The sequence below is a fragment of the Liolophura sinensis genome, chromosome 11 (assembly GCF_032854445.1).
Source record: "Liolophura sinensis isolate JHLJ2023 chromosome 11, CUHK_Ljap_v2, whole genome shotgun sequence".
Taxonomy (NCBI): Eukaryota; Metazoa; Mollusca; class Polyplacophora; order Chitonida; family Chitonidae; genus Liolophura; species Liolophura sinensis.
The window spans coordinates 29,025,185-29,044,913 of NC_088305.1; the positions used below are offsets into that span (position 1 = coordinate 29,025,185).

Here is a 19,729-nt window from a genome sequence, read left to right on the forward strand (position 1 = left end):
CCTATTCTTGAGAGATTCCAAACGCCAACAACAACAACATGTGTTCAGATAATACTTATACAGGCATATATTACAGGTTACATGTCCTGAACCAATCGTCAGTGTGTAAGTGGTTGGTCGTGTGCAGTGTTAATGAGCCCACAAACCCATGACGTAGTACACACCAATTGCAACGTCAGAACTAGAGACTTGCTACATGAAGACAGTTTATGGGGCTGCTTTTCTGCGTGGTCTGTGTTTTATTTCACTTCAAGAATATGCACAGAAGCTCAGATAAAAACTTCTTATGCTAAAAGAACAAAGTTCCAACCTGAGTACGAACATAACTTGAATATTTTCTGTAGTCAGTCCTTGAGGTTAGTGCTGTAAGATTAAACATGTGCATAGAGAAAACAACAGAGGAGACAGACTGGAATTGATTTTGTGTAAGTCCCCATGGAACATGGCATGTACACAGTTTACAATACAAGAACCCTGGTATCTCAGAATTACAGCTACATGCAAAGAACAAAACAGAACCTTTGTTTAAGTATCCATGGAACATGGTATGTACACAGTTTACAATGCAAGAACTCTGGCATCTCAGAATTACATTTACACACAAAGAACAAAACAGAACCTTTGTTTAAGTATCCATGGAACATGGTATGTACACAGTTTACAATACAAGAACTCTGGCATCTCAGAATTACAGCTACACACAAAGAACAAAACAGAACCTTTGTTTAAGTATTCATGGAACATGATATGTACACAGTTTACAATGCAAGAACCCTGGCATCTCAGAATTACAGCTACACGCAAAGAACAAAACCTTTGTTTAAGTATCCATGGAACATGGCATGTACACAGTTTACAACACAAGAACCCTGGCATCTCAGAATTAAAGGTACACGCAAAGAACAAAACAGAACCTCAAGAATATGAAAGCTTTACAGACCATTTATAAATTACAAGCCCTTGAGCTTAATTGCTTGGATAAAGAAAATCATAACATAAACATAAAAAATACCAAAAAAGGTTGAAAAAGTAGGCATAAGCCAACAATACAAAACAAACAGAAATAGATACATGGAAAAAAACACCCAATATGTACCGATCCACTAATAAAACAAGACATTCTGGCAAGACAATTTTAATTTTACATCTCAAATATAAGAAAAATCAAGAACTGGTAAATTAAAGTCATTATTACACATTACATGTATATAATCACACATAACTCCATCAAAAATATTACAAAACATTTTGGTACTATATATATACACATGTATACATACACATTTACACATCAAAATTAAACTACATACATCTATATACAAGTAACAGATACGTTTTGGATTTCGATGAGTACCAAATTCATCATACAAATAACATATGTCTTGAGCAGTCAATGATCGGGCATACCTAAAACACCTAAACATGACCGAAAGTCAGATTATAATGCAGAAATCTTTGTACGTGGCACAGCAAAATCTTTGTCCAAGAATTGAACAACAACAATGCTGCGCACAAAATATGTTTACTGTAACCCCTGATGAACATGTACACACAATGATCAGCTGGCTTCACTTGGAAAATGAAATCAAAAATATGGTTAACACAGTTAATAATTTATGGCATGGTGTGTGGGTACATTTGTTTTTAAAGACTGAAAGTTCCGCTGTAGGTAAAACCTGTTACTTCCTGCAACATTGTGCAAAAAATATTATTTATTTATCCTTTCTTTACTACTGACCATTTAAACATGGCCTTTCTCCTCATAAATGCTCCAAAAAGGGTGACTGCAAAATTATTTCAAATGAGTCATTGAAAGATATACATTAACTTTTAAATGGTACATACTGACACGCATCTTAACAATAGTTAATCATAAGTTTGCACTCATCTCCATTTGATCCTTATCCTATGGTCACTATAATTAACCCTTTTCTTTCTATTCAGGGGTTTCGTTAATTATTTTAACACTTTTTTTTTCCTCATTTTGATTTAATTTATGGCATGGTTCCGTATGATTCCTTCCCCTATGATGGCTATCATAAGTTATTTGAAGGTGGTTTGAACCCACATCTCATGAGAGGTTAGCACATTAATGACTCGGCCACAGCCCAGATGTATAAGATGGATGATAAATGCATTTGTTTGAATGAATATATTCCCTGATTAAAGAACAGGCGCCAGTTTAACGAAGCTCACTTAGCTAAGTGTGACCTTAACTACCACGACGACATATGTTGTAGAGATATAAAGTGTACTTAGACAAGGGCAACTTTATGCTAAGTCAGTTTCATGAAACCGGCCCCAGTATATTATGACTTTAATTATATTAATTACATTATTAAAGTATAACTGTACACAGATGGCAGCACATGTAGGATCAAGCTGTTCCTTGAGAGCAGAGGGGACAATCATATAACCTATTATCACGCCAGGGCTACTCTCATAGGCCCCAAAAATATTTAACTTTGACATAAATATCCCCAGTTATAGTATCAGATAGTCTATCAAACATTCTGGGTCGATATTTACAAATATTATTATATAATATAGAGTGCACTTGCTCCAATTACTATCATCAAGTACACATACTGATATTCTTTGATGAGACATATGTGCTAGCTTCACAAACACTAAGCATGAGGGGTCCACACTGTTAACTGCCTCATTGGGGTTCATGAACCAGGGGATTTACAATGAGGTCCACTTGTCCCCCTACACACAGCATGAGGTGTCCACTCTGACAACTGCTTCACTAGGGTACATGAACCAGGGGATTTACAGTGAGGTCCACTTGTCCCCCTACACACAGCATGAGGTGTCCACTCTGATAACTGCTTCACTAGGGTACATGCACCAGGGGATTTACAATGAGGTCCACTTGTCCCCCTACACACAGCATGAGGTGTCCACTCTGATAACTGCTTCACTAGGGTACATGCACCAGGGGATTTACACTGAGGTCCACTTGTCACCGCATGGACAGCACGAGGTGTCCACCCTGATAACAGCACTACTGGGGGTAACTCTGGTTATGTCTGGCCTCTGAGAATCCATTTTACACAGGCATGAGGTGATCAGACTCACACAGGGGCCCTTTGCAATCTCCCATCAGTACCGATAGGCAATGTTCACACTGATGAACATCTGACATCACCGATAGGGATTGATCCACAATGATATTTTCACTGGGGGGTCCGTTTTCCATCTTCATATAGGGGTTACAGGATAATGGGGTCTACATTTTCACGGAGGTCAATCTGATGTGAGAACGGCAATAGTAAGTTATATTCAGATTCTTTCAAACTGATATCAGCACTGAAAGTGTCCATGGGTGTTCACGTTGTCCCATACCTGTATCAGTTACCCAGACTCGCCCTGGACTTGCGTTTCTGGGACACTACGTGTGTGTTATTCAACGCATAGTAGACGCCCTTTCGCACCATCAGCTGCTGGTGAGATCCTTGCTCTACAATTCGACCTTGATTTATCACAGCTATACGATCCGCGTTTTGGATCGTCGAAAGTCGATGAGCTATCACAATACAAGTGCGACCTTCTCGGGCTTTGTCCAAAGCCTCCTGGACAACCTGAGGAGAGAAAAAAAGAAATTATCTTAAAAACCTTTCACATTTCTATTCAAGATTTCAACCTCAATCCAAGAAACTCTCATTCCACAGCCTAAATACCGGAACTCAAGCTCCATTATACAACAGGCAAATCAGAGCTTGTAATCCTGAAGTGATTAGTGTCAATGGTTAATTAAAAGTTTCACCCATAGTTTTTCAACTATTTATTTCAATGGACTTTTATGTTATACTTCAGAACATTTTGGTGGGAGGAAACTTTTTTCCAACATTATAAAATTTTCCCATTTGATACTGTGTGAGATACATGCACAATGAAGGCACCGAGCTTCCAATGCCCTTTATCAATTTGTGTGCATGTATGACCTGGAGTCTGCAGAAGACAGACTGTTCCAAGATTTTTTTTACCTTTCTATTTTATATTTCTTTATCCAAAAAATGATTCTGGTTTCACAAACTTACTCTCTCACTTTCCGAATCTAATGCTGAAGTTGCTTCATCTAGCAGTAAAATTTTGGGGTTTCGGACAAGAGCTCGAGCAATTGCCACTCGCTGCTTCTGTCCTCCACTGAGTTGTCCCCCTTTATCACCTGCCGGTGTATCATAACCCTGTAAAAATGTCCAGAATAAACAGATGAATGAATGAATGAATGAATGGCTTGCGGTTTAACGGCATACTTAACCATTTTTCACTGGTGTGTGTGTACATATACTGTGTCTTCTTGTGGCAGGATGACTCCATGCCGTTGAAGTACTTCCACCACTAAAGAACCATGCCGAAGACATTAGACATGACCTCCCACCTAGTAACATTAAGACACCCTGTCGATCCTGTTTCCTTGCTCTAACCTCTCAGTTCTGAGCGCCGAGTGAGACAGTAGTAAGCATCAATTTACAAGTCTATGGTACAAGTCGACCCAGCTTTGATCCCGGCTGTCCCACCTTTGAGGCAGACTCTCTAAGTATTAGAGTCCATGCAGTCCAAATAAACAGATGAGCAAGATGGAACTCAAAGCATTTGTAGGTGAACCTAAACTTAACATATAACCCATCAGAATTACACACCACTGATTCATTCTTCTCCTTTAGAAGTGTTTTAGGTGTCATGGATAGATTATCTCCCCTTAGTCCGTCTATGGTATCCCATAGGTTGTGAGTCACTTGTCTTCACTTAAATTCTCCCTTCTCTAAAACGATATCCATATTGATGCCGAATTTCGAAAGTGGAGATTTGATTTCAACCGCCCCAGAGGCCAAAAAAATAAATATTCCTCAGGCTCGCTACACTGGCTCTGTAACCAAACTGGTTCGATGAGGAGTTCGTGAAAGTTTGCGAAAGGGTTAGTGGGCAGCCATGGAGGTCTTGGAAGACAGGGTTTGTTTATTTGATTGTGTTTGATGCCATACTAAAGAAAATTTAAATTACACAACAGTGGCCAGCATTAAGGAAACCCACAACCATCAGCAGGTTGCTAACCGATGGAGATGGGATGGTTTAAGCCGAGATGTCAACACAACCAGCATCTCAGTATTTATATACTACACATATGCGTAGGAAATTTCCATTTAGCTCAGTTCTGGATCTCAATGGTTAACAATCAGAGCTGGTTGCTGAGATGTCCAAGGTATAAAATCTTCAGCTATCCTGGACATGACAAAGACATCTATACTTGATTACCATAGGCAGACTCTGGATGAAGGAGTGGATGTTGGCCGCTCTGGCCGCTGCGATGATCTCGCTCATGTCCACCTGCCGAGAGTTGTCCCCGTATGCGATGTTGTCTGCAATGCTTCGGTCAAACAGCACCGGCTCCTGCGAGACGATTCCAATCTGTGAGCGCAGCCAGTTCAAGTTTAGATCCGCGGCATCATGTCCGTCAAACAACTACAACAACAACAAAGTCATCAGAAGTCTTTCTAGAAAAGACAATGCATATGCAATCCAGTTTTAAGCCATACTCAAAACATTTTTACCTGTACATGGTGGACAGCAGTCAGCAGACTGAATGAATTATTGGGGCTTACAGATAAACCGATATGCAGTTAGAAAAGATTTTTTTTTTTTTTTTTTTTTTTTTGATTGGTGTTTTACGCCGTACTCAAGAATATTTCACTTATACGACGGCGGCCAGCATTATGGTGGGTGGAAACCGGGCAGAGCCCGGGGGAAACCCACGACCATCCGCAGGTTGCTGGCAGACCTTCCCACTTACGGCCGGAGAGGAAGCCAGCATGAACTGGACTTGAACTCACAGCGACCGCATTGGTGAGAGGCTCCTGGGCCATTACGCTGCGCTAGCGCGCTAACCGACTGAGCCAAGTTAGAAAAGATGCACTGCACCAAGTACTCCTCAGCTCTATAATGACTGTTGTAAGAGTTAGTAGGCTTACAAAGGTATTGGAGGTAAAGGACAAACAACTTTGAAAAAATATGTCACGGTCAATGAGTTACCCAAACAATCTTGAATAAAATGACCAAACAAAATGGATATAGCTCTTTCTACTAAAGTCCACAGGCATGTGTGTTGTATATTTGGTAAAACTGTCTTGCTACTAGCATTTAATACAGTGAGTGTTTACAAAGAAACGGATAGACAAACAGCAGATGGACATTTCCAACTATGACAACAAAAACTACCTTTTCACAAACTCTAATGACGGTCTAAACCAAGCAGTTCAGAGCTTTAGCCTAATGCTGACCACTCCAGTTTGTACTAATAAAAAAGTTGATCTATCTAAGTGCTGCTGCTGCTGCTACAAACAAAACTGATTTTTCTCATAATTTATCAACAAGGTTTGATTTGATTGGTGTTTTACTCTGTTCTCAAGAATGTTTCACTTATACGACAGCGGCAAGCATTATGGTGGGTGGCAACCAGGAAGAGCCCGGGGGAAACACACGACCATCCACAGGTTGTTGGCAGACCATCCGCAGGTTGCTGGCAGACCTTCCCATGTACGGCCCGAGAGAATAAGCCAGCATGAGCTGGACGTGAACTGACAGCGACGGCATTGTTGAGACTCCTGGGTCATTACGCTGTGCTAGCACGCTAACCAACTGAGCCACTGAGGCCGCGTTAACAAGGAAGTAAATAACCGTTTGCATATATGTCGGGTATTTTTCATATTATGTTCAGATGTAAAATTATTTTATACATGTAGTTGCTAAAAGGCAATGTCAATCAGAAGATGCTGTGCGGGCATTTATTAATAAATCATTACACACAAGAAAATGTGTGAAATACACAAGTTGTCTCCCCTTACTTTGCCTCAGACCTTGCTTCTGGGTTGTAGGATAACTACATTAATATCACAAGCCACGTCATGAGGTAAACATGGGAACAATGTCAGAGCACCAAAAATACACAGCCCTTCGCAAGTGGAAAAGACTGGTAAAAGGGGAAAAGACTGATAAAAGGGGAAAATACAGGTAAAAAATAACCACACTTGCTAAATATCTCAAACACTTGACATTATTTTATGACATAGCACAGCTGTATATCTCACCACACTGCCTTTGATTGGATCATAAAACCTCTCCACCAGCTGAACGCTGGTGCTCTTGCCACAACCACTTGATCCCACAAGGGCAACCGTCTGTCCAGGGGTCACCTCAAGGTCAAAGCCTCGCAGCACACGGACATCCGGGCGAGTAGGGTAGCGAAAACGAACATCTGAGAAGGACAGGCGGCCAGAAAAATTCTCCTGTGGAGTAAGAGTGAAAAAGTTTTATATCTAGTAAACTAACGCAAAGTGATCCTCAAAAATATTGAATACCAGGGGCATCCACCATTATGGTGGGAAGAAACCAGGCCAAATTCCAGAGAAACCTACGAGCATACGAGGGGCACCCACCATTATGGTGGGAAGAAACCAGGCCGAATTCCAGGGAAAGCCACGAGCATCCGCAAGTTGCGGTCAGACCGTACCACGTACGGCTGGAGAAGAAGACAACAACTTCCTTACCAGTGAGTTTCCTTCATCACTGTTGATATCAATCAGAGGTTGTCTGTCAAACAGACTGAAGAGTTTCCCCGCTGCCAGCTTTGCCTTGGTGAAGTCTGGTGCCAAAGAGTTGGTTCTTCCCACGGCCATGCCCGTGAAGATGATGGCGGCAAACACCCTGATAACACAAAAACACATAATGTTTAGTGCTTAACTATTCTTACTTCACATGCTAAACCACTCTGAAGAGCCTATAATAAAAACTGATTGAATTACGGATGCTTTATAGATCAGAGGTGAACTTGGGGTATAGTGCATATTAAAATAGATGATGTGTACACCTTATCTATATCTCATTAGGTCTACATGAGACATACCCCCACACATGCATATACCTCATGTGTACATCACACAAGGGTGTGAATAGGGCGTACACCCCATGGTCACATCATCTATACCTCATGCTGCGGTGTGCACGAGGGGTACACCTCACGGTCACATCATTTATACCTCACAGGGACTGAGGTGTGCATGAGGCATACACCCCATGGTCACATCATCTATACTTCACACTGAGGTGTGCACGAGGTGTACACCCCATGGTCACAGCATGTATACCTCACACTGCGGTGTGCACGAGGCGTACACCCTATGGTCACATCATGTATACCTCACATTGAGGTGAGCATGAGGCATACACCCCATGGTCACGCCATCCATACCTCACACTGAGGTGTGCATGAGGTGTACATCCCATGTACACCTCATCTATACCTCACATTGAGGTGTACCTCTCACTTGTAAAATGGTTCACGCAGTATAGTGCCACTTAATGGATACAACTGAAGTGTGCACTCAAACACAAAGCCTATGGTAGTTTCTGTACAATTTGTCTACGTGATACCGGAAGAAGACAAGCAGTAAGATATTACACTGTTTCCCATGAAATATCAGGGCTTTTATGATAATAATGGCATCTTTCTTTACAGGAGTGATAATTTCCATCAATTTCCAAAATCTACGGATTGAAAAAGTATCTTTTCCAGCAGCTATAATTTCTTTCACTATCCAAAATTATGGTTTGAAGAAGCACTTTTTTTTTCAAGAATCATGCATCATCTTTTAAATTTACAAATTGAAAAGCCAGTTTTTTCCAGACATTTTAATTACTATCATATTCCAAATTTACAGATCGAAAATTTTCCAGGTGTTTCACAAATTCATACTTTTTTGAAAACTGCCAATTTCAAAAATCATTTTTTTCCAGGAAGAACAGCCATTCCAATTACAGATGGAAATATAGGGGTTTTTTTTTTGTTTTTTTACAGCTGTGACAGCTTCCATTATTTTCCCCAACTAGAGATAATCCACATGTATACTACTATCACATGTGACATTACCTGAAAACATTAAAGAATTGCATCTCTCCATGCTGTACCAGATAGGCTCCATAGCTGAATGCTGCTGCATAGGCAAAGTACATGACGCTCTGGGTGAACCCATATGTAAGCCCATACAGCTGAGCTCGCTTCTGCGCTTTCCTGAAATACAAAAGTTATAAAAAGTACTGAAATGATATCAAATATGTAACTTAGATCAGAAGATCAAAAAGTATATTAGATGCCAATACATATATAAAATGAACCAGATGTTCTTTTTAGAGACATAAAGTAGTCTATGTTTACAGGCTGTCACTCCATTTTACTTTATTTGGAGGGAATTTCACATCCTAAATAATTCCCATAGTTCGACTTTTCCAATATTTATCACATCTGTAAGGTGTTAAAGCCTTATTCCTTCATTCATTCATTCCTTCAACATTTGTACATCATTAGCAGATTTCAATCAGAAGTTTCAGTCTATCATTTTTATAGCGTGGTCATGATGTTTCAAAGTTCGAAATTATACCTCCGTTATCTATACACATGACAAAAGATGTATGAAATTGGATGACAAGGCACAAACTAAATCAGACGATAACACACAAGTATATTCAATGCGCACAGACCTATCCAAACACTGCAAAGGTACTCACTTATACACTTTATTGAAGATAGCTGAATACTTGTCCACAAAAGCTTTCTCCTTAGTCAGAGAAGCAACTGTTCTGATATTGTCTATGGCTTCCAGTGAAATCTGGGGAAGAAGAATCGTCTCAAACATGACCATTCACAGACTTTTATAAATACCTGCACGCAACATTCATGAATCTCTCTTCATGAAGTCACATCATTCCTGGTATGCAATTCTACATGTTCTATTTACTTATTTATTTATATGAGTTTAACGCTGTAATCAAGAATATTTCACTTATCTGACGGCAGCGAGAATTAAGGTGGAAGGAAACAGGGCTCTGCCCGGGGAAAACACTTTCCCATTTATGACAGAAGAGGAAGCCAGCATGAGCTGGACTTGAACTCACAGTGACCACATTGGTAAGCGGCTCTCAATCCTGTGTCATTGCGCTGACATGCTAACAACTTGGGCTGTACATTCTATAACCATTGCTTTATTTCATATGTGTAGTGTTGAGTTGAAACCAGATCAACTAGGGAAATCTAACTGTGTCTGGCTTCAATATTTTTTCATTTATGATTTCAACTGTAGTCTTAGTTCTCAATAATAAAGAAATAAAACAAAGAATAATAAATAATACAAAGAGACTTTTCAAATAGGATTCCCACATTTGTTTATACTGATCAATAAAGAAATCAATCAATAAAAAAAAAACAAGAAAAAATAATAAATAAATAAATGAAAAAAGAAATAAAGAAAGACTGAAATTAATATTGAAGCCTTGCAGCTTTGCAGACCTGATACCTGCTCGTTTTGACTTACTTTAGACGCCTCCAGCTGAGAATTACGATCTCCTTTGGCAAATCCCAGCAACATTTTGCCCTGTACAATCCCTGAAAAAATCATTACAGGAAAGAAGGCAACCACAACGAATGCCAACTTCCACCCAAAGTAGAAGGCTATCGTCAAGGCGACGATGATACTGGCCAGGGATTCCATCAGCGTTCCCATCTTCACGCCAGTTGCCTAAAACACACAGAATACCACTCAAATTTAAATTTTTTTATTATTATTTAAGTTGACACCAATTTTATTTTTCATTTTAAGGGCTTTGAGCTTTCTTTATGGGCGCAGCTGTAAGCTGATGGAGGCCCTGTGATGTCATTGGCTGTTGTGACAGAAGAAGTAGAATTTGGAGGTGGGGCCTACTTTTGTTTTAAGTACTAAGAGTTGTCGTGGCAACCAGGCACAAATTGCCAGCAGCCGACGGCGTTATCTGTACACTTCTATTCTCATACTATTATCATATCTGACGACCAGGCCGAGCAATAGGTTCTAGAAAGTCTTAAGATAACAGAAGAAAGTTCTTAAATTCCTTAGTAAAGAAGGATTTAGTTCCATGGAAGCCAATAAGCTTCTGGATGCCAGCGATTTAAAAACTACCAAAATATCACGGGGCTAGAGGAAACTTGTTCTCAAAGCAGTATGAGAACTGCAACCCAGTGCTACATCCATGGAGCCAGCAGGACAGTGACCAGTCATCGCCTCTGGAAAATGAGGATCCATGTGTGGTCACAGTGCTGCGGTCTCATCAAACAAGCTGCTTATTCCGCAGATTTAGGGAATGCAAGTCTCAATTGAACCGCAGCAAGCGGTAAGGCTGATTCCCTTTATCTTAATGGTCCGCACAGTGTCCGATTGCATTAATCCAGCTGGACCAACCTGTAGATTTACTTAAACTTAAGCTGAAGTTAATTGGTACACCTATGACCAAAGCGCTCTTTTCAAGGGAAGAGTGGTACTGTTGTTCCTCACAAATCACTAGGTAGCCACCCAGGGCCTAAAACATCGAGTGGGTGAGAGATTTGCAAAAAATATTATTCCCATACAGGTTGCCAGTTCCCTTTCTGTAAATTTGTCCATTAATGCTCCATTACTGGTTGTAACCAACCTCATCCAGCCGCTCTTCTCAAGCAGTTAAAAAACTAACAATTCGTCTTGAGCCAAGCTTGTATTCCTTGGCCTGGGAAAAACTCCAAAATGATCGACACGGAGGCAGAAGATATTTTGCTGTCCATTAAGTATGGGTTTGATATCGTACCACCTGATGCAGACATCATAGTGGTGGAAGCAAATAATCATTTATCTGCCTTATCTTAACAGTTCAAACTTTGATAAACTCCATGCAGCTGTAGTGAACGAAATTCAGACTTTCCCACCTAGAGCTGTAAAGGAAGCCAGCATGAGCTGGACCTGAACTCAGACTTTGGTGAGAGGCTCCTGGGTCATTACTTATTCCCCTCCCCCTCGAACTTATTAACAGTACTTAATATTTACACACCCAATCAACAATGGAATAATCCCCTCATGTTATAGCGCTCTACATAGCGCTCTATGTGCAAACCCTGAGCTCAATACATTCAGTACTTTCACCATTCCTAACACTTTGTTCAACAATATGCACAAACCCAATCAATGATGGAATATCCCCCTCTTGCTACTGTGCTCTACATGTGAATAATACCTGAGCTCAATACATGCAGTACTTTTACAGGCACCATTCCTAACATTTTGTTCAACAATATGCACAAACCCAATCAATGATGGAATATCCCCCTCTTGCTACTGTGCTCTACATGTGAATAATACCTGAGCTTAATACATGCAGTACTTTTTGAGACACCATCCCTAATATTTTATTTAACAATATGTGCACACCCAATCAATGATGGAATATCACACGCTGACTCTGATGCCAATGCTCGGGGTACGACATAAGCTACACCTGTACTTCATACAGGTGAGCTAAAAACTACTTCAGCAAAACAAGGCACCACAGATTGTCCACATGTGAACAATAAATAGTTTCCATACTTAAAAATAGATCTCCATCAATGAGTTTGGTAAAATTTACCTGTGTTCACCTGCTTTTGTTTAATGACAGTAACTTTACAATAAAACGCTGGTTATACGGTCATTTCTACTCATCATTCCGGATTATGTTAATTAGTAATTTGTATCAGATTTGTCAGCTCCTTCAGCAGAGGTAGCAGGCCTAAGACTACAGGTGGCTACATGAGCAGAACAATGTACAATGAATCATAATTATGATGAGACAAGTAGGAGGAGTCTTACCCCTTCCACCTGTGCGGAATCATTGGCTAAGACAGCTGCCAAACTCCCCACCTGGTTCCTAGGTTCATCAAAAAATGATATATCCTGCAAAGTCAAAAGAGAACATAAGCTGGATGGGAAACCATGTTTTCATTTATTTATTTATTTACTCACTTATCATGCTCATGTATATTCTGTTCCTATTTGTTTAATTATTTAATATTCAATTATTTCATAGTTTACTATTTGTGAACATTTATTTATATTTTAATACTGTATCTCCCCACAAATTTACCTCAAAAAGTGCACATATAGAGGGGTATAAAAATCGTAAATTTCACTTTTTTCAGGATCCACCTTTGAAAGGACATAGCTCAAAACACCTTGACTAACATCAATAGATCTCAGAATCTCGTGGAGGAAATTTTCAGTGATATACAGTTATCTTTCTTTTATACATTGATTAGATTTATTTTGCTTCTTTTTTAGGTACTATTATAAATATTTCGCAGTTAAAAAACATAATCATTTCATTTAAAATTCTCGTGAAGAAAAGGACAGGTGAAACTTCATACCTGTCTCAGCATTGCCCTGAACGCCATATTCCGCACCCTCATCGTTAGATTGGCACCTGATTTTCCGAAACAGGAAAACTGAAACAAGATAACAGCAGAAGTTCAGACAAATGGAACACTGACTCTAAAAAACACACATGAAAAGTTTGCATAGTGGAGGAATTTCTAATGACAAACTCACAAGTAAAAGAGAGAAATATTACAAATGGTTTCACTGACATGACTGAAAAACAGCTTATCAGTGGAAAATATAGACAATGAAGAATGATACCTGTATAGTTTTGAAGAGCCAGACCCCTGCGCCTACACCGATGATCATTCCACTCATGAAGTACACCTGGGACCTCTGCTCCTCTGGGTCAGGATTAGCTAGCACCTGGAAATCATAAGCTCTGTGATAACCTGATTGATTGATTGACTCAATAAAGATGACTTCTCTGCTCCTCTGTGTCAGGAAAAGCTAACTGGTGAAAAATCTCACACACTGTATTTTTATGAACTGATTCATTAACAAATTCCATGTTCTATCATTATACACCCTGTGCATACACGAACACTGTACCACTGACCCCAATGTGGTGACTAACAAATTCCATGTTCTATCATTATACACCCTGTGCATACACGAACACTGTACCACTGACCCCAATGTGGTGACTAACAAATTCCATGTTCTATCATTCTACACCCTGTGCATACACGAACACTGTACCACTGACCCCAATGTGGTGACTAACAAATTCCATGTTCTATCATTATACACCCTGTGCATACACGAACACTGTACCACTGACCCCAATGTGGTGGCTAACAAATTCCATGTTCTATCATTATACACCCTGTGCATACACGAACACTGTACCACTGACCCCAATGTGGTGACTAACAAATTCCATGTTCTATCATTATACACCCTGTGCATACACGAACACTGTACCACTGACCCCAATGTGGTGACTAAACAATTATCTATTTCTATTATTTCATTTCATTCACCGTTTGCCCACCTATAATGATAACAGTCAGTTTTATGGCAGAAGGAAACCAGAATGTTCATGGCAAACCACTGATCTCTCGTGAAGTCACTGATGAACTTTCCCAGATGTAAGGTACAGATATGCAAACACATCCGCCCACTGACTACATGTAGTCATTTTATTTACCTTTCACACTTACTTTTAAAAGCTCACTGAATATGAGGGCAAACATGGGATGGATTCCTCCCACGACCGTAGCGGCGATGCAGCCCACAACGATGTAGAGCCACTCGGGGGAGTTGAGTCTCATGATGCGGGCCACTTCACCCTTCTGAGCCGTCTCCTCCTACAAAGACAAACCCATATTAAGAATCTGAATGTAGGGTGCTCACCTGATCTTGCGTTTGGAGTAAGTTCATTGACGACATCACATCGGAAATTCTCAATCCTTGCCGAAAAATATGCATAAAATAGAAGGGCTATTAAGAGATACAAAACATGACACAGAAATCTTTTTTTTTCTTTTGCTGTTTTCTAGGATTTTTTTGATTTTTTTTTGTAGGGGGGTGCGGGGGAATAGCTATCTTCATTTCCCACAAAACCTTAGTTTTTGTTCCTTTTTTCCTTTTTATGTAGATCTTAAATCCTGGCGTGACCTACGGAGTATACACTCTGGTGAGTAAATGAAACCTGATTAAACAGGTTTCAAGAAGCACGAGGCTCTAAATCTACAGAAGTGAGTTTGTCTGGATGGGGTGGGGTGGGGTGGGGTGGGGGGCCTGGGGGCGAGACTAAACGGGAAAGAGCGTAATGGGAGCGCCTTTCTGGTGCTTACACTAGCAGTGGCTGGTGGGATTTCCCTTTAGCTTAGCTGAAAAATTTCAGATGTGGAGTTCAAATCCCCACGAGACCCAGAAAAAAATACGCGTCCACCACAACACAAGTTCACACACAATGTAAATTAACTGGTATTTTGATAAAAATTGTAGACTGTAAAATCTGAGGCCATTTGTGGATTCTTTCCCAACATAGGTAGCTGGACATGTTACCTATTAAATGGACCTTGTTCCACAAAGTCATCATGGGTAAAGTTGACTGTAACTACCCTTACAACATACGTACATTTTATTTAACATGTATGGACAGGGTAGTTACAATAAATTTAGTCTACCATTGCTTTGTGGAACTGGGGTCGAATCCACAAAACTAAGTCGTAGTTTAAAATGCAATTTTAGACAAGATTTTTGGACTGTTGATATTAAAATTCGACCACGTCCTCAGTGTCAGTGTCAAAAACTAACCGCTGTGATGAGATTTAAAATTTTATACTTAAGTCAGAAATGACTTTGTGAAATCGGCCTCAGACCCTTGATGTACCTCTTCTTCTTGCGGTGGCAGCCCCTCTGAGAGCCCCGACAGGTTTCGTCTGAGGCTTGTACGTGACCCACCACTCCGCAGGCTGCCAGCGCGTCGCAGCTTGGGTGTCAGCAACAGCAACTGTTCCTCATCTGTCTCTTCATCTGTCATGCTGCTGTCATCATCTGTGTCACAACAACAACGTACGGTAAGAACAGTCTTATGAGATTTGAGCCAAAGGTTGCAGCCATGCAGTGCTATAACATGATCCAGCATGAACAATGAAATTATAATTCACTAAAAAAGAAAAAAATTTTTATTCAATTAAGTACAAGCATATTTCTTACTTAGCTTTGAGATAATTAACTTTGAGATAATTAAAAATTACAAATATTCACTAATAAGCTTATGATTATTAAAATGCTCCACATGAGACAGGCGAAAATTGCATTAAATCCCATGACAGCTAAAATATTTCATCTTTGTAGAATAAACTGTTTTTCATTTTATTTTGCTTTTATCTTTTCTGCACTGATAATGCAGAATTGAGAATATTTTACAATAATGGTGCATATTTTTTAATTTCATTGTGGTTTAACACCATATTCTGGAATATTTCACTTCTACAATGACATTCAGTACCACTGTACTACAACAGTTACATCTTACATCTATATCGGATTATATAACAAATTACAGAACAAACAAGAAAGGCTACAAAGACGGAGGCATTAAATAACAAAGCAGATAACTACTGAAACCACAGCAACAAATATCCACTTGGACAGATCAATGTGCTGGAAGTTCCTATAGACTTATACACAAGCATCACAGTCAGGCAAGCAATTAGCGTGTACATGTGTGACAATACCAGTTATCATAAGTTATCATGGTTATGGGTGATATATCCTCCCAGGGATTTGAAATCCTATTTCCACATATTGAGATGACCAAAATTAAGCTGCTTGGGCTGCATGACATAATTAATCAGTTAGAAGTGTGGCGTGTGAACTGACTCTTCCTTAACCAGCTGATTTGTAACATGGAATGTCCAACAGTTAAAAGTGTGGCGTGTGAACTGACTCTTCCTTAACCAGCTGATTTGTAACATGGAATGTCCAACAGTTAGAAGTGTGGCGTGTGAACTGACTCTTCCTTAACCAGCTGATTTGTAACATGGAATGTCCAACAGTTAGAAGTGTGGCGTGTGAACTGACTCTTCCTTAACCAGCTGTTTTGTAACATGGAATGTCCAACAGTTAGAAGTGTGGCGTGTGAACTGACTCTTCCTTAACCAGCTGATTTGTAACATGGAATGTCCAACAGTTAGAAGTGTGGCGTGTGAACTGACTCTTCCTTAACCAGCTGTTTTGTAACATGGAATGTCCAACAGTTAGAAGTGTGGCGTGTGAACTGACTCTTCCTTAACCAGCTGATTTGTAACATGGAATGTCCAACAGTTAGAAGTGTGGTGTGTGAACTGACTCTTCCTTAACCAGCTGATGGAATGTCCAAATTCACCCAAGGAAGCCGCTTATCGCTAAAAAAAAGGTGTTCAAATTGACTCTTTATCCAACTCTTTATTCAAACTGACTTTTTCTCAAACTTATTTGTACAGCCTGGTGTACAAAGTGACTCCTTCATCTTATCACTATTAAAAACAGGATGTCCAAACTAACTTTTCATCCAGCAGGTAAGTCAACAGAGAACAGACCGTCCAAACTGACACTTACTCCAGCCTCTCAGTAAGACAGAGTGTCCAAACTGTCTCTTCCTCCTTCTTATCCATAAGAAAGGATGTACAAACTGACACTTCCTATCAGTAAGATATACGGCCTCTGAACTGACTGTTCCTTCAGCTCATCCTGAAGTAAACAGGATGTCCAAATTTACCTTTTCTTCAGTTTATCAGTAAGGTGTCCAAGCTAACTCTTCAATTAGCTCATCATGCAGTAAATAGGGTGTCATATCTAACACTTCCTCCAGCCTATCTATCAGATGCATGTAGGGTGTCCAACCTGACTGTTCCTTCATCTTATCACGAAAACACGGTGACCAAGTCTTTATAACCTTATCATACAAAAAGAGTGCAGAAAATGATTTCTTTCTCCACTTTATCAGTAAAACAGGGTAAGCACTGAGGGTCTAACTCAGGTCGTCCTGTCCACCCACCACTCCTTCCAGTATGTACTACATGTATATGCCTGGGTGGGAACACTTGCGGATTTCAATAATGGGGCGAGGGTGGATGCAGACTGTTAAGAAAGCAGCACACTGAACTTACCGATCATTCGGATACATCTTCTCCAGATAGGTGAGTAATAGGATCCTGCTGATCACAAGCACAAGCAGAGAGTGCAAAGCAAAGAGAGGTTAGCTCGCAGTTCATAGCTGGTTAGTCATTTAAAGTCTTAGTTTTAGTGGTTATACAGTGATAATATGCAAATTAGATGATATATGCTACAGGAGAAAGCTGAGAAGCTTTTTTATACATTTTCACGTTAGGCCACATCGTATACTCCAAATTCAGAAACAAAAACCAAGAACTTCCCAAGATGAAAACCAAGATCTATCCTTTAAGTTCACTTTTGCAATGTTTATGAAAAACACAAGTAACACGTATTATACAGGGCCACAAGGGCCCCCTACTGGACCAAAGCTCAAACGGGCCCCCTACAGGGCCAAATTTCACAAGGACCCCCAACAGGGCCAAAGTTCACAAGGGCCCCCTACAGGGCCAAAGTTCACAAGGGCCCCAACAGGGCCATAGTTCACAAGGGCCATATTTCATAAGGGTAATTACATGTAACTGACATGGCCATGAAACTTGTAGGCAGGTCGTTGCTATGAAACATGGAAAGAGGCAACCACGAGCAGTCTATCAAAATGTAATATTTATTCCTGCCATCTTTGTTCCACTATGATTTATGAATATGAGGTCCATCTCAGAATTCAAAGGTTTGAATACAATTGAGGTATTTTCATTAATTGTTTGGATAGTCTGATGACATAAACTTCAATTCTTTCCACTACTGGATAAACACGAGAAAGCCATGACATATGTAAACTTGAAACAAAAGTACCCTTCAAACTTTAAAGGGCAATATGGCATTTAAGAACTATATGCCATCTATATGCCTAACTACAGCAGCTATAGAACATAGATAAGCAGATTGGTTGGAAATTTTAGGTTAGCATTGGCGATTCAATACGCCATGATCATGGATGGGTGAGCTAATCTGCTGGACAACCACAGCCATCCTGACAATCAGAATGATCCCGACAGATAAACACGAGAAAGCCATGACATATGTAAACTATGCCATCTATATGCCTAACTACAGCAGCTATAGAACATAGATAAGCAGATTGGTTGGAAAGCTTTGCATGTTTGGCCAATAAATTCCTTGTCATTGTGACCCATAACATGTAAATCATGTAATATGACATGAAACTCATTAGAATGATGGGAAGTTTGTCGTACCTTTTGCTGGATGGGGTTTTCCACTTGCCTGTCAAAAACAAATTTTTTTTCTTTTTATTAATTATATTTAATAATCTAAACTATAATGTAGTGACTAAAGAACTGGGTGCGGCCTGGGGATTGAAGTTCTTGTTACTGTGATACTGCATAAAGCCTTTAATCTCTTCGATATGACACCATCAATTCTTTATCGTTCAGTCTCCATGTGTTTAATATATAAGATCACGTTTCAGCAACCTGGAGCAAGTACCCTAAATGACCCTAAAAATTTCGTTCACAAAAATGCAAAAATGTACTTTCTAAAATGAATAGAGCTCTCAGAATCAGGAAAAATGGGCAAGTTATGGTCATTTAGGGTGCCTTATTTCTTCTAAAAGTTTGGACACCTGGTCTGCTCATTTTAGCCAATACACATACAATTCTAACAGGAATATTGAGTTTCTTTTTTCTAACCTTGTCAGACAATCTAATGAACATACTCATATCTCTCATTGCCATTTATGATGCAGTACAATCACAGAGCTCCTGAAAAACACAGCCATCCTGACAAGCACAGCCATTCTGACAACCACAGCCATCCTGACAAGCACAGCCATTCTGACAACCACAGGCATCCTGACAACCACAGCCATCCTGAAAATCACAACCACCCTGACAACCACAGTCATCCTGACAACC

At 39.9% G+C, this 19,729-nt stretch overlaps 1 protein-coding gene across 1 annotated transcript in view; it reads right to left on the minus strand.

Moving 5' to 3' along the window:
• Window positions 1–1,383: 1,383 nt before the first annotated feature.
• LOC135477408 (ATP-dependent translocase ABCB1-like) overlaps window positions 1,384–19,729 on the minus strand; it is a 78,325-nt gene continuing 59,979 nt past the window's right edge. Inside the window, exons 14-28 of the mRNA XM_064757485.1 lie at window positions 19,052–19,079; window positions 17,852–17,896; window positions 15,589–15,752; window positions 14,411–14,557; window positions 13,506–13,610; window positions 13,235–13,312; window positions 12,681–12,764; window positions 10,368–10,571; window positions 9,565–9,665; window positions 8,930–9,070; window positions 7,551–7,707; window positions 7,092–7,289; window positions 5,263–5,469; window positions 4,047–4,193; window positions 1,384–3,587 (exon numbers count right to left, since the gene is read on the minus strand). Coding sequence (XP_064613555.1) covers window positions 3,357–3,587; window positions 4,047–4,193; window positions 5,263–5,469; window positions 7,092–7,289; window positions 7,551–7,707; window positions 8,930–9,070; window positions 9,565–9,665; window positions 10,368–10,571; window positions 12,681–12,764; window positions 13,235–13,312; window positions 13,506–13,610; window positions 14,411–14,557; window positions 15,589–15,752; window positions 17,852–17,896; window positions 19,052–19,079 — 2,037 coding nt within the window. The 3' untranslated portion in view covers window positions 1,384–3,356. The remainder of the gene's footprint in view (window positions 3,588–4,046; window positions 4,194–5,262; window positions 5,470–7,091; window positions 7,290–7,550; window positions 7,708–8,929; window positions 9,071–9,564; window positions 9,666–10,367; window positions 10,572–12,680; window positions 12,765–13,234; window positions 13,313–13,505; window positions 13,611–14,410; window positions 14,558–15,588; window positions 15,753–17,851; window positions 17,897–19,051; window positions 19,080–19,729) is intronic.